Here is a 12,912-nt window from a genome sequence, read left to right as displayed (position 1 = left end):
AAAATATACTATACATAAAATACAGTTACTTTATTGTTTAAAAATGCTATTTACATATACTCGTTCCCTCAATTTCAACATTAATGTGTTCACTCTCACGCATAAATCAATGGTCTTCTTTGTTGATTAACGAATTCGCGTTCAACCTGCGAGTTTTTTGGTACAACATAAAATAGCAGCGAGCCGCCAGTGACAAAGAAGCTGCATTTCAAAAATAATAATATATATATTTAATGCAACGATTAGTGTATTGGACCAACATACCCCTTTTCGTTTAAGATCTCCTTTATAGKTTTATTTAAATCCACTTTATGCACGCAGCCCACTTTACGGTTCTCGTAGTATATGTTTAAATTGCCAGATCGATAGCTATGCGATTTGTCACATGGCAACGGCTCTTTAAACATGTCGTTGATGCAATCTTCCATGCTGTAAAAAGAAAAAAAAATTGTAAAATAATTTATAACTAAAGAGTTTGCATTAATACGCATGCGCTTACACCACATCCTCCGACAACTGTTGCTGAAAATCGCTAAATAAAAATTCTGGATATGAAAAGGCTGTTGGCCATACAAGCGTCTCATTGTCGCTATCCAAATGAACTGGGTGATCTTCTAATGGCAGAAATTTCGGCCGTAACAATTCCTCCGTTATGGGTTTGTTATKTTTTAGATCGTCGAATTTAATGCCGCGTGTCTTAAGTGCTTCAGTTAGCCGTTGAAAGCTCACAATGCGTTTCTTTGCCTCTGCAGCCTCTTTGCGTTGATCTCGTTCAATTTCCAGCTGTAAATGTAGGTAAAACAAAGTTGAATGTTTCTGTTAAACACTTTGTGAACACACAACCTTTTTCGTTTTRTTCCTTTTTAACAATTCGCGTGCGTCGTTATGATTTGCATCTCGTTTCAGTAGCTCTTCACACAATTGGGTACAAAGTTCGAACTTGTCCAAATTAAAGGCACATTGTGCAGCGCGCCAACGTGATTTGGCATATTCTGCGTTATATTCCAATGCTTTTAGCGCATCAATGAGTGCCGAACTATAAGCACAAGAAGTTGTAGTCTGAAGATAGCATATGTTGCAGCGCGTCTTACCGGTAATTTTTTAGAAAGTAATGTGCAGCGGAACGATTATTGTATAGCACAGATTTTATTTCCGGTTTATCACATTTGGCTTTCAAGCCCTCTGAGAAACTATATATGGCAGTACGAAATTTTTTATGCTTCATATAAAAGTTGCCGTCATCCTTATAATTCAGAGCCAGTTCCTCCGCTGTGTTTTCCTCTGGATCGTATTTCAGCTTTTGCAGACCCTCGAACATTGGATGCACGTCGTCGCCAGGTTGSGGTGCTTTTTTCATAAAGAACGGATGCTTGTCCATTTCCTATACACAACACATATTTCATTTGTTTACTTTGCTGTATAGTAATACCTGTCATACAATAAGCGTACATACTTCTTGCCAACGATCCTCTGGCCAACCTTCCTCATAGCGTTTCTTCTCCAAACCATCAATGAATGCATCTAATTCCTCATCCAATTTTGCGGCCAAAGCTAAACGCTCTTCATCTGTCCACGTTTTCTGCAAATCCAATTTCTCATCAGCCATATTTTTGTAGTTTTAAAAAAAGACACTTGCTCGACCTAAAATATTTTATAAACAAAACTACATAATACACATGTTTATTTCCAGCTGTGTTAAATAAGCGCAGCTAAGACGCAGGGTTGCAATGCTCAATATGAGCAGTCTGTGCTTGCGCTTAAGTTTTAACGGACTTTTTTGTATATATTTTTAAATTTTTTTAGCTATACGGTATGTGTGTATTTGTAATTAAAAAATATGGATTGAAATGTATAAATAGACATTGTTGTTGTAAATTTATTTTATACAAATTCTGTTTTTATTTCAACTGATTTGTGGTGAAATTGAATTACTACTTTTCCCAACAACTTTTCAAATTGCTAACGTTCGTATGTAAATGCAGGCATATACGCACACATAAGCCGTCACATATGTAGGCTTAGTTGCACTGCTATTAAGCTGTTATAGGGTGTGTCGCGGAAATTTGCTCTTGTTATCGCTTTGTCTAAACATTGTTAATGGATAACTAACAAGTTAACCACGGTGTTAACGCTTTTCTCGTTTCCTGACTTTAACACATTTTTAATGGTAAGAAATTGCAAAACTTGTGTGCGGCATCAGAGGCCTTTGTAGCATATWTTTGGTATATAGAAATGTGGTTGTGTTTAAATAATTTTTTTTTTATTTTATTTTTTTTTTATTTAAACATTTTTTTAATAACATTTCAATGAGCAAAGCACCTTCAAGTATAGTGCAAATTTGCTGATGAACGCAGCGCACTTTTCGCAGCTTTAMATACATACATACRTACAAKGTATGCACATTTATTAAGTTAGACAAATACGTTTGAAACCGAAAGTGGTTTGTGCTTTCGCTGCACACGCAGGGCAAATGGCTTATATGATATACATATGTTATTACATATGTTTGTGTGTATGTATGTTTTTGTATATGAGTTAATCCTTTTATTCCATATACTATAGATTGAAGTTTGATTMGAAATACGAAACGACTTTTTCGACTACCCAATATGTGTAATATTTATATTTTACCTTTAAGACAAATAATAGAATGTATTGTTGAAAAGTCGTTATGAAACTGTGTTTTCCTCTGGATCGTGAAGTTTTAAATTCTCTGGTCTAAATGGTAACTGTAAAATTTTTGGTATGAAGAAAGAGACTTTGACATCAGTYCCATTTCCGGTGTTCAAAGTCATTCAAACATTTTTGYAATTATACCCCATTTAMATACATAYATACACACATACTTATTGTGCATTAACATACGAAAGTATGCGTGCGCATTCGCTTGCATTTATAACTATTGGGCGACACCCAAAAGGTATCTAAATATTTATCTAAAGCAGTTTACTGTAAATTATCATATTTGTAGTTGCATTCATAAGTTTACAGTGTGCATACGGATATCGATACCTCGAATGTTTGCAAATATTGATCACAATCCGGTACTCATTATAAGACTGTATGGGCACGAGTATGCCGCCTTTTAGAAGGGATTAATAAAACAATAAAACCAAAACAATTGTAAAAGCATTAAATCTCTATAATACAATATTTGCCAATTTGTTATGAGTGTAATTAACAAATACAACAACAATTACAAACATACACTCTTATATGTATGTATGTATGTATGTATGTGGTTGGCTTCAACGGCATTCACACAACATTGGCGGGCGCTGAAACTGATAAAGTCGCAGATTGCTGGCTGCCAGTTGCGATTTACATGGCGAAGGGCGCGTATTCCAGCGAGCCATTTGAATTTGACGCGACAAAGTGTGTTTAAAAAGAAGGCATATATTTTATTTGATAWAGATTTTTTAGTGCTAAAGACTGTGTTCTAAGGTTACGTCCCTATCAAGCGAAATACATACTTTCAATTTGTGACGGCATTGCTTGTGCATTATTATTGACTGTGTGAAGGTGCCAGCTGTGCGGACCAACTAATAATAAAGCAAGCGTGATAGTTCTTTTTTTATGGAAAAAAATTTATTTGATGAAAATTACATGAGGTGTGGTATAAGTCAAWAGTAAAAAAGTAAGACAGCGTAAAATGATAATAACAGTGCTACATACGTACACTACTCAAAAAAAAGCGTTGACTCCAAAATTCTTTCATAATTGGTGGACCCATTTATGCCGCATGGAATTTTTTGAAATAAAAAAGTTTTTCAAAGTATTAATGTATCTATAATTAAAAGTCTCTAAATTTTGTAACAAAACTAAAAAAAAACAATATTAAAAAAATACAGGGTGTCTCAAATTAAACGCCTCATTGAATTTTGGGGGAAAAAAATGCTTTCCAAAGCGTTGGTTTATAATACAAAATATATTTGAAAAAAAATTTGATATTAAAATATACAGGGTGTTCCAAAACTAACGCAAGATTTTCAATTGTTGGAAAAAAAAGTTTTTCAATTTTGTGTGAATAAAAAAAAAAAAATACAGGGTTTCCCAAAATTAACGCAAGACTTAAACTTATCGCGATTTCATCTTCAACTTAAATCTTATGCTAATTGTGGCACCCTTTACTTCCACAGCAACCACAGCATTTTGCTTAAACAACAATAAAAGAAACACCACGAACGAAAAAAGTACCCTAAAACTAGCTGTACCAGTAATTACTTTGGACCCCGTAAAGTACCCTATTTATCGAAAAGAAATTAGGCCAAAGCGCAAGATTAAAATATGTATGAATGCGTTTGAAGTCTGCACCTGCTCAACTTGTAAGGTTCCCTACACTAACAACRCTTTCTTATCTAAACCAAACGTTGCGATAACAGTGCTTTATGGGCTCCAATTTTTTTTTTTGTATGTAGAAGACTTTGCGATAGCATGTTTTTAACTTTTCTCTTGAGTCATTTCAAGCAGAGCGTAAGCGTGTGTAGCACTCTTCAAATACGTCCACTTTCTGCGCATATTTTCCACTAATATTTCGTAYATTTTCAACTAGCCGGTAAATGCCAGCTTTTGCACTCATTTTCCACCCCCGCGTGAAAGGAGTGAACTAATCGCTCAACGCTTTGGAGCGKCTTCGCTGCGAGAGTGCGTTTAGTCATACAGAAATTGCGCCACTTTCAGAGCCAAGTAGCCGTACGCCTGATTATTATCAGCAGCGTGCACATGGTGTGTTGTCATTTCTGGGAGGGGCGCAGTAAGATACATTTTTATGTATTAATATAAATGTGGTTGAGAGTGTGTATGGATTTCTATGAAACAGTATGCGTCATATTTACCCGCCAAGCCAATTACATGCCTAGTGTATAGCTAAAACTATGTACATTAGGGTGGGGGCGTATGCGGAAAATATTCTACCGATCATTTGGAACGACTTTGTATGAGGGACTATGGGTSTAAAACTGGTTTCSAGTCAGMAATTTTTAAGGTGAAGTTAAAAAAAAATCGGTTTAATCGGTTCTACAGGGTTTGYCCGGGAAGTAATMSGACTGATTTTCTTCCTGTATTCAGTAGAGGGCGTTCYTAGCTAAMGAACGAGCGGCTGATCAGTTGTCGCCGAGTACCTGAAGAGTCAGGACAAACATTTTTGCGAGACGTCTTTCTGTGAGTGGTGCAAACCGAATATKCAGCGTTCGTTAGAGCAGAGGTASGCTATTAAATTCAGTGTGAAACTCGGTAATGCAGGTTTACCCAGATGTTGCTTTAAAAAGAAGTGGTGTGTTTCGGTGGTWCCCTGCCTTTTTGGGGGGGCCGGAAAACCCAAAAAAATACGCCCTAAAACTTCTTRTTTCCAACATCGTCTTAGACCCATAATCTCTAAAGCAAAGTTGTTTCAAATGTTTTGTAGAAAATTTCTCCAAAACGCGATTTATCCATTTTTTTTGGCTCCTTGTAAATCAACCCGCTCTAATGTGCATATTTTTAATTTTGGATATGCTTTAAGTTTATCATTTTATGACCTGTTGATTTTAACATTATCCATTTCGCGCATAAAAATTTTTGATGCACGACTTRAAGGCCCATAAAGGTGATATCACACGAACCCATCATGGCGTGTGTCCAGGAATAGAATGTAGTTTAGTGGCTAGTGAGTAGACGCATAAATATTATTTTTATTTTTATTATTTTTACGCATTCCTAACTGTAATCAACTTTTCCATGCGCGCATAGGAGTGTGTAGAACAAACGTGGCAAAATAGATCATGAGTTTATCGCAATTACTATTTTTATTTTTTTTTATATTATTATGTATTTTTAATTATCATAATCAGCTAATCGAACATTACAATTCAATTGAGTCTTTTAAATGGAAAATTGATATGTCGACTGAAAGGCTGGTGGACTTTGAGCCAATGTACGTTTGATAAGTGTATGGAAATAGTTGGTTAGGTGGATATTATGAATGAATTATGAATGACCTTACTGAAGTAACTAACGCGTAAACAATTTTTTATAATTTAACTTTTAATTTTTAACTGCCAGTTTTATAATTCTGGACTCTATAAATTCCTTAGATCGCTAACGAAACAATTTTCCAGTTGCGAAGCCCTTTCCTTCTAATTTTTTAAATAAAAAAAAAAAATGATGATAAAAAAATAAAGGYAGCATTTAATGACACACACGTTGGCTTGGCTTCTGACCTGAAATATATAATATATATTCAATATATATATAAGTATTTACATACAACAACTACTGTGCGATATATTGTGGTGCGAAACTGGGCCACACAGCTGTGCAAAAAAATTAAACAAGAGTAGAATTTCAATTTACATTAGGAACTATTTAGCCATCCGCCTTTGCTCTCACGCATTTCAAAGCAGACGACGCTCTACTTGAGCGTTTTTAGGCTTTYAGGCGTACTCACTGAGTGCCGGCAATGCTTGGAATCACTCATTTTGCATTATATGACAGGAAAATGCCTCCCTTTGACGCTTTGCCCACGAAAGCGCTGCACACCCCTGAAATCGCTACTCACTACTAGAGTTTAGTTAGTTGAACGGCAGGCGACAACGTGTGTGCTTAACAGTATAACTGAATGGCTGGCGAACTTAGGGAAAAAATACCTACGAAAACATAGTGCATAAGTTGAATGAAAATTGCAGAGAAATAAGCGTTTACTAAAGTAAATACAAAACAAATAATTTATTAATAAATAATACAACTGAAAGCAGGAAAAAAACACGTGAAATCCGCAGGCTGAACGATTGTTTGGCGACAGATTGAAAAAAATCGATTTTTGTGCGTGAACAAGGCACGGACAAAGTGCGCGCAAGGCGGCGGAGCTATTTAAAAATACATACTTCACACACACACACACACACACGCACACTAGGAGAGAGACGCACGTCGTCAACACAAGTCAATTGCATTTTGTTGGTAAAATTTTCAAAAACTAAACCCAAAACTGATTTATTATTAAGCATGGCGCAAGCAAATATACACTTCACCCCGCTGCCTCAAGCCCCCAGCTGCGGGCGGCACAGTGCCGGCGAATGCAGAAGCAACAACTGCAGCGGCAAACTCGRCGACGCCAAAGAGCCGGTCGCTACGCCCGCCACTGTGCTGCTGGATAAGCGCTTCTCGCGGCAAGTGCAGGGTGTGTATCCGCTGCAACGGTGAGTACTCAAGAAAGTTTAATGAAAATTTGCATTTAAAACACAAATCTGTATCGTTTCCGTGCGACTGCAGTCAGGACGTGCTGAAGTGGTACGGCTGGGGCTACAAAGACTCACAGTTCTATGTGGACAATGGCATCATCGGCTTCAAGGGTGACAAGTATGTAATGAAGCTCGTCTTCTTGTTTGTTTACGCGCTTGTGTAGACACGTTTGYTTCTGTTGTTGGCTCTATTTAGGCTACATAATGACTTTATTGTTTGTATGCATGTAAGCGTGTGYGTTGTTTATGCTGAAACTAGTATTAGCCAGAGTTTGGTGGCTACAATTGTCAGCAAAGTCASTTTGGCGGCGATATTGGTTATTTCCTGTGACTTCGCTAATTTAGCGCGTGTAAATGAATCATTGAACCGGCGTAGAAGCAGCTGAGTCGTACTCTAATTCTGCACGCTGACAACAAAGTACTCACATACATGCAAACAAACAAGAAAACTTTCATATCAGTATATTGAAAACTGTAGCACTTCGTCTTTTGCACAGGTATCCACTTGAAGGCTGCATGTTGCCCTACTTCACCGAATGGGTTTACAGCAAATTCAATTTGCGTATCGAGAAGAATTTACCCTCTCCGAAAATGCCTACCGAGTTTCCGGCACCCACCGTGAATGCGCCCTTCGTGCGCGAACTCGAAGCAACTAAGTTGACAAGCTCGCAGTSTGGCGAGGACCGCCTCATACGCTGTCACGGCCAGACGCTGCACGATATCTACTATCTTTGGCGCAATGAATTCAAGCGTATTCCCGATATAGTCGTCTGGCCACAAAGTCACGAGGATGTGGTGCGGCTTGTGGCGCTCGCAAATAGGCATAATGTTGTGGTTATACCGTATGGCGGYGGCACCTCAGTGTCTGGCTCAATTACTTGTCCGCAAGCGGAGCAACGCATGATCTGCGTGYTGGATACGTCACAGATGAATCGTATGCTGTGGCTGAATAAAGCCAATTTGACTGTGTGCTTTGAGGCGGGCATTGTGGGACAGGACTTGGAGCGCGAATTGCAAAGACTCGGTTTGACGGTAGGTCATGAACCGGACAGTTATGAGTTCTCCACACTTGGTGGTTGGGTGGCAACACGCGCCTCTGGCATGAAGAAGAACGTCTACGGCAATATTGAGGATTTGGTGGTGCGTGTGCGTATGGTGACTGCGTCTGGAGAGGTGCTGGAGCGTGAGTGCATGGCGCCGCGTGTATCGTGCGGTCCGGATTTCAATCATGTGATAATGGGCTCCGAAGGCACACTCGGCGTTGTGACTGAGGTGGTATTGAAAGTGCGTCCACTGCCCGCCGTGAAACGTTATGGYTCGCTGGTTTTTCCCGATTTCGAGAGTGGCGTACAATTTATGCGGGAAGTTGCGCGTCGCCGCTGCCAACCGGCGTCAGTACGGTTAGTGGATAACGAACAATTCGTTATGGGACAAACACTGAAGCCASTGCGAGGCTGGTTGGCTGGTTTGCTGGATTCCTTGAAGAAAACCTACATCACGGCTTGGAAGGGTTTGGATTTAACGAAAATGTGTGCAGCAACTTTGCTATTTGAGGGCAATGAGGAAGATGTGCGACGCGAGGAGGCGCTCATTTATCAGATTGCAAAGCAGTTCAAAGGATTTCCGGCAGGTGGTGATAATGGCGAACGTGGCTACATACTAACATTCGTCATAGCGTACATAAGGGTGAGTGYGAGAAACAAAAGACATTCAATGATATTTGTAATAATATTTATTTCTGCTTCGCTGYAGGATTTCGCATTGAATCAAGAGATCGTAGCAGAGTCCTTTGAGACATCTGTGCCATGGGACCGCTGCAGCTCGTTGTGTCGGAATGTGAAGCGTCGCGTGGAAGCGGTGAGTGGTTTGCCATCGTTTCTTCGTTTTGTGTACACAATACACAACGTGACACTTTCTGTTTTGCCTCCACTTTCAAAATGTTGATTCAATTACCGAAAGCCGTTAACAATCTCTGTATTTCAGGAATGTCACAAGCGTAGCATTAAGAACTTCATCATTTCCTGTCGCGTAACGCAGACCTACGATGCCGGCGCTTGCGTTTACTTCTACTTCGGCTTTAGGCACACCGGCATTGTCGATCCTGTCGCCACATTCGAGCAGATTGAGACGGGTGCGCGCGACGAGATACTCGCCTCGGGTGGCTCGCTGTCGCATCATCATGGCGTTGGTAAAATACGCAGCCAATGGTACGAGAATACCGTTTCAAAACCCGGCAGTGCACTGTACCTGGCGGCGAAAAGACAACTTGACCCGAAAAATATTTTCGCCGCAGGGAATTTGCTGACCGAGGAGCAGTGGTTGGCGGCGAGCAAAAAGAGTGTCGTAGAAGTGCCGCCGYATCAAACCACCGTTGAGTCGAGTTCATTAGTTAAGGCGAAACTATAAAGTTCGAGTATCAACCGAAATGAAACCACAGATWAGAGACATTAGTTTTAGGTTGGCTTTAGTGAAATGTAGTGGAATTAACTCAAAAAGTTTGTCAATTTTTTACTTTTGTATTATCGCTAGTTTAACATGAGTGTTGTTGTACATAAACTTAATTTGCTTACTTAATTATTTAATGTTGTGTTTAAGGAMTTCMATTCTGTCTTACTGTATGGAATATACTGTTATAATGGGTGATTTTCTAGTTCAAACGTATGGTTCATATTTATTACACTAGTTTACACTAACTAATTTTTATTATTCCTCCTTACTGGCATATGGATATACCGAGATTCCATAAGCACGATTAGAAAAGGTGTTTGAAGTTTTCTAGTACAGAAAAAATAAAATAAGATCCACTATAAATATAAACTCGTCTTTTTATGGCTTAGAAATGTAATATTCATATACATCTATAGAGAAAATTTAAGAAAAAGGAAAGACAGTTGCCACTTCCCAGAGCCTTCGCCGGTTGGATATAATAGCAACATTACATATATAGCAGATCAAATGAAAAGTCCCCAGCTTGATTTTTAGTTAGCTATACCTTCAAAAGGTCCTTGTATAGATTAGACAGCTGTCAGAAACTCAGCTTTWTGRYGARACTGCTTCATGAAAGTTAACTATGAAGGAGGTTAAGTTTAGACCTGGTGAAATGAGACAGTAGCAGTGGACGCCCAAAAGAGATTGTTACTGACGAAAACATCAAAAAYCGTAAAGTGAGGTTGTTTGAGATCGCAGGCAATCTAAAAATGTCAACTGAATGTGACATCTTTCTTGTATTTGAAAGTTCCGTGCAAAGAGGGTGTCTGCGAACTCACTTTTGAACAAGAACAATGACGAGTTGATGATTCGAAGCAGAATTTGGAGATCTTCAAGCGTAATAAAGCCGAGATTTTGCATCGATATGTGACAATAGATGCTTCGAAGWTCAATCGACATTCATCCTAGTGGACTGAAGACGTTACAAAGCGTAAAAAAACGCAACAGTCGACGGGCAAGGTTTTGGCCTCTGGATACATATGGAMTAATTTTTATTGGTCATCTTGAAAGTGGACTAAGACTTGTTCCCACATCCTTCGTATTCTATAGATTTGTCCCCCATCGATCTTTTTCTGTTCTCACACCTCAAAATATTGCTCGCTGAGAAGAAATTTTCGTTAACTGAAGAGGTAATTGTCGAAACTGAGGCTTATTTTGAAGTAACGGGCAAATTGTACCTCAACAATGGTATCGAGAAGTTGAAGGGTCGCTATCATCAGTGTACGATCCTTGAAGGGAAATTCAGGGAAGTAAAAAAAAAAAAGTAATAATTTTGCAAAAAAAAAAAAAAGAGTTTTATTGTGGTAGATCGAGGACTCTTCAATTGACCTGCTATCGAAGTAATTTTCCCTTTTCAAATATAGCATTAAAAATTATTTTAAAAATACATTTTATAACCAAGTAAGTTTACCACTGGCTGAAGCCAGACACGTCACGCCAAAAATCTATTGAAAATGCGAGTGAATAACTTCGAAAGCGCTGCGTGACTATATTTTGCAGCTGTAAAATTCTCAAAACAAATATGCAACCGCAAATTGAAGGCGAACGCGCACCGCCCTAACGTCAGGTCGCCAACGCCACCGCAACAACCAAATGTCACATCAAGCARCGTTGATCGGCTGCAGGAATTTATTGCTAAGTACTTTTTATCGCTGAAATATTTACTTTTTTGTATTCCTCGACACGTCGAATGTATGTCTGCTCTGRTTTCTGCAGCAGTGAACCAGTTATTTTAAATTCTTACCTCGAGTGTGGAAACTGCAGCTGCAACATGTCGGACGCACAGTTTATGGCACTTGCGCAGCCGGTTGAAGGCGGCGCTGCATGCGAGGCAGTAACACAGTGAAGAGCTTAAAACAAACACRCACGAATATCGCCAACGACTTCATGCTCCGCGTTCATATGTCAAAATGTCAACTTCGTTAGCGCTTAACAACGCACTCACGCTACGYTTTGGCGCACAATCTGAAATGTCGATGCAGGAACTGTGCGGCTAATGGCGATGACGCGCTGGAGCATGCGCTTCCAATAGATACTGGCACATACACAACTACTTGTGTATATATGTAGGTACAGTGCTGTGAGAGTTGCAGAGGGATACAAACTGGTGACGGGCATTTGGCGGCGCTGCGCCTGATAACAGCTTGAATACGTTGCTCGGCGCTGRAAGCGGYGTTGTTGTGCGTGGCTGCACGCGAGTGTCAATGCGTTGCACATGCAACCTAGAGGTGCATGCGAGTCAGATTGTCGTGTGGATAGGCTAATGAATGAATGTTGTCTTCAATTTAGACGTTGTTGTTGTTGCTGTTGTTCTTGTGACAATGATGATTTATTTAATAAAACGTTGCAAATATGTTGATGTATTGACATTTATGCTAACGGAGTGGTAATGGAAACCGCTACTTTGGAGAATTGCACTCATGTGAGGTGGAAACGAATGAAGTGAGAGATATTTATTAGTCGAAGTGTCAACTTGTTACTGGGTACTGTATAAACTGTAAGATCTGAAATTTTTAAAGTTGTAAACCTTTTAATGCATTTTCTGTTCTAAGTTCTGGAAAATGCTTAGCGTCGCAAGTTGACTTCAGGGGAAGCCCGTTGTCAGCTGGCTTGAGTGGCACTGAAGCCCCCGATTGAAGGTGACCTCACTCTTTTGCCAATCTGGCGTAACTGTTAAGCTTAGATATGCATGTACCCTGAGTACTTGCTTACAAACATGCAACTATTTCTACCGTTCTCTTTCATGGCTCCGCTGTGTGCAACATGTTGCGTTTGTCGCCCATTTCACTAGATTAATGTCTGCACAATTGCTCTTTCACCTGAAGAYAATCGAACAGTTAACTTATGGAGGAAGTGAAATGAAGTGTGACAAAGACCTCGCAGAAGAAGCAACACTAAAATCAATTGCGACGGCGACAAAAAGCCTTCAGCTTCAGTCTTAGCAACGCAGCATTGCCTTGTTAACTTGGCTAACGACTTTGGCGAACAACACTTGCAACAACAACGCATCGACGCAACYAATGGCTACTCAGCGACTGTCTGCTGCCACATTTCATTTGCAAGCCGCAGCTGCCGTGCTACTCCATGGCAATTACAATYGCCACAAAAATGCTCAAATATAAAAAATGTGCGCGAAAATAATGGCTTGTTGCTGCTGATAATAATAATAAAGAAACGATTCGCATGTCGCGGCTGCACGCTTCCTCTT

The 12,912-nt window shown here is 39.5% G+C and overlaps 2 protein-coding genes across 5 annotated transcripts; one reads left to right on the top strand and one right to left on the bottom strand.

The window, feature by feature from the left end:
* Positions 1 to 6: 6 nt before the first annotated feature.
* LOC108970842 (tetratricopeptide repeat protein 4) lies at positions 7 to 1,656 on the bottom strand. Its single transcript, XM_018936499.1, has 6 exons — positions 1,454 to 1,656; positions 1,092 to 1,381; positions 844 to 1,036; positions 500 to 783; positions 265 to 429; positions 7 to 201 (listed from the first exon to the last, which is right to left on the bottom strand). The coding sequence occupies exons 1-6, from the start codon at positions 1,604 to 1,606 to the stop codon at positions 96 to 98; spliced, it is 1,191 nt and encodes a 396-aa protein (XP_018792044.1). The 5' UTR covers positions 1,607 to 1,656; the 3' UTR covers positions 7 to 95.
* A 1,674-nt stretch (positions 1,657 to 3,330) lies between these two features.
* On the top strand, positions 3,331 to 10,034 carry LOC108970837 (alkyldihydroxyacetonephosphate synthase). 4 transcript variants are annotated; one of them, XM_018936494.1, is made up of 6 exons: positions 3,331 to 3,611; positions 6,732 to 7,175; positions 7,249 to 7,335; positions 7,715 to 8,903; positions 8,970 to 9,074; positions 9,201 to 10,034. In XM_018936494.1, exons 2-6 carry the CDS (start codon positions 6,982 to 6,984, stop codon positions 9,621 to 9,623), a joined length of 1,998 nt encoding a protein of 665 aa, XP_018792039.1. In that variant the 5' UTR covers positions 3,331 to 3,611; positions 6,732 to 6,981; the 3' UTR covers positions 9,624 to 10,034. The 4 variants fall into 4 exon arrangements, with proteins under 4 accessions (XP_018792039.1, XP_018792038.1, XP_018792040.1 ...); XM_018936493.1 differs by having other exon boundaries at positions 6,729 to 7,175; XM_018936495.1 differs by having other exon boundaries at positions 3,357 to 3,375.
* The last annotated feature ends 2,878 nt before the right edge of the window (positions 10,035 to 12,912 follow it).

Source organism: Bactrocera latifrons, unplaced genomic scaffold (genome assembly GCF_001853355.1).
Source record: "Bactrocera latifrons isolate USDA-ARS-PBARC rearing strain unplaced genomic scaffold, ASM185335v1 scaffold_31, whole genome shotgun sequence".
Taxonomy (NCBI): Eukaryota; Metazoa; Arthropoda; class Insecta; order Diptera; family Tephritidae; genus Bactrocera; species Bactrocera latifrons.
The sequence above is the reverse complement of the archived record's forward strand: the minus strand, read 5'-3'. Positions and strand labels throughout refer to the sequence as shown.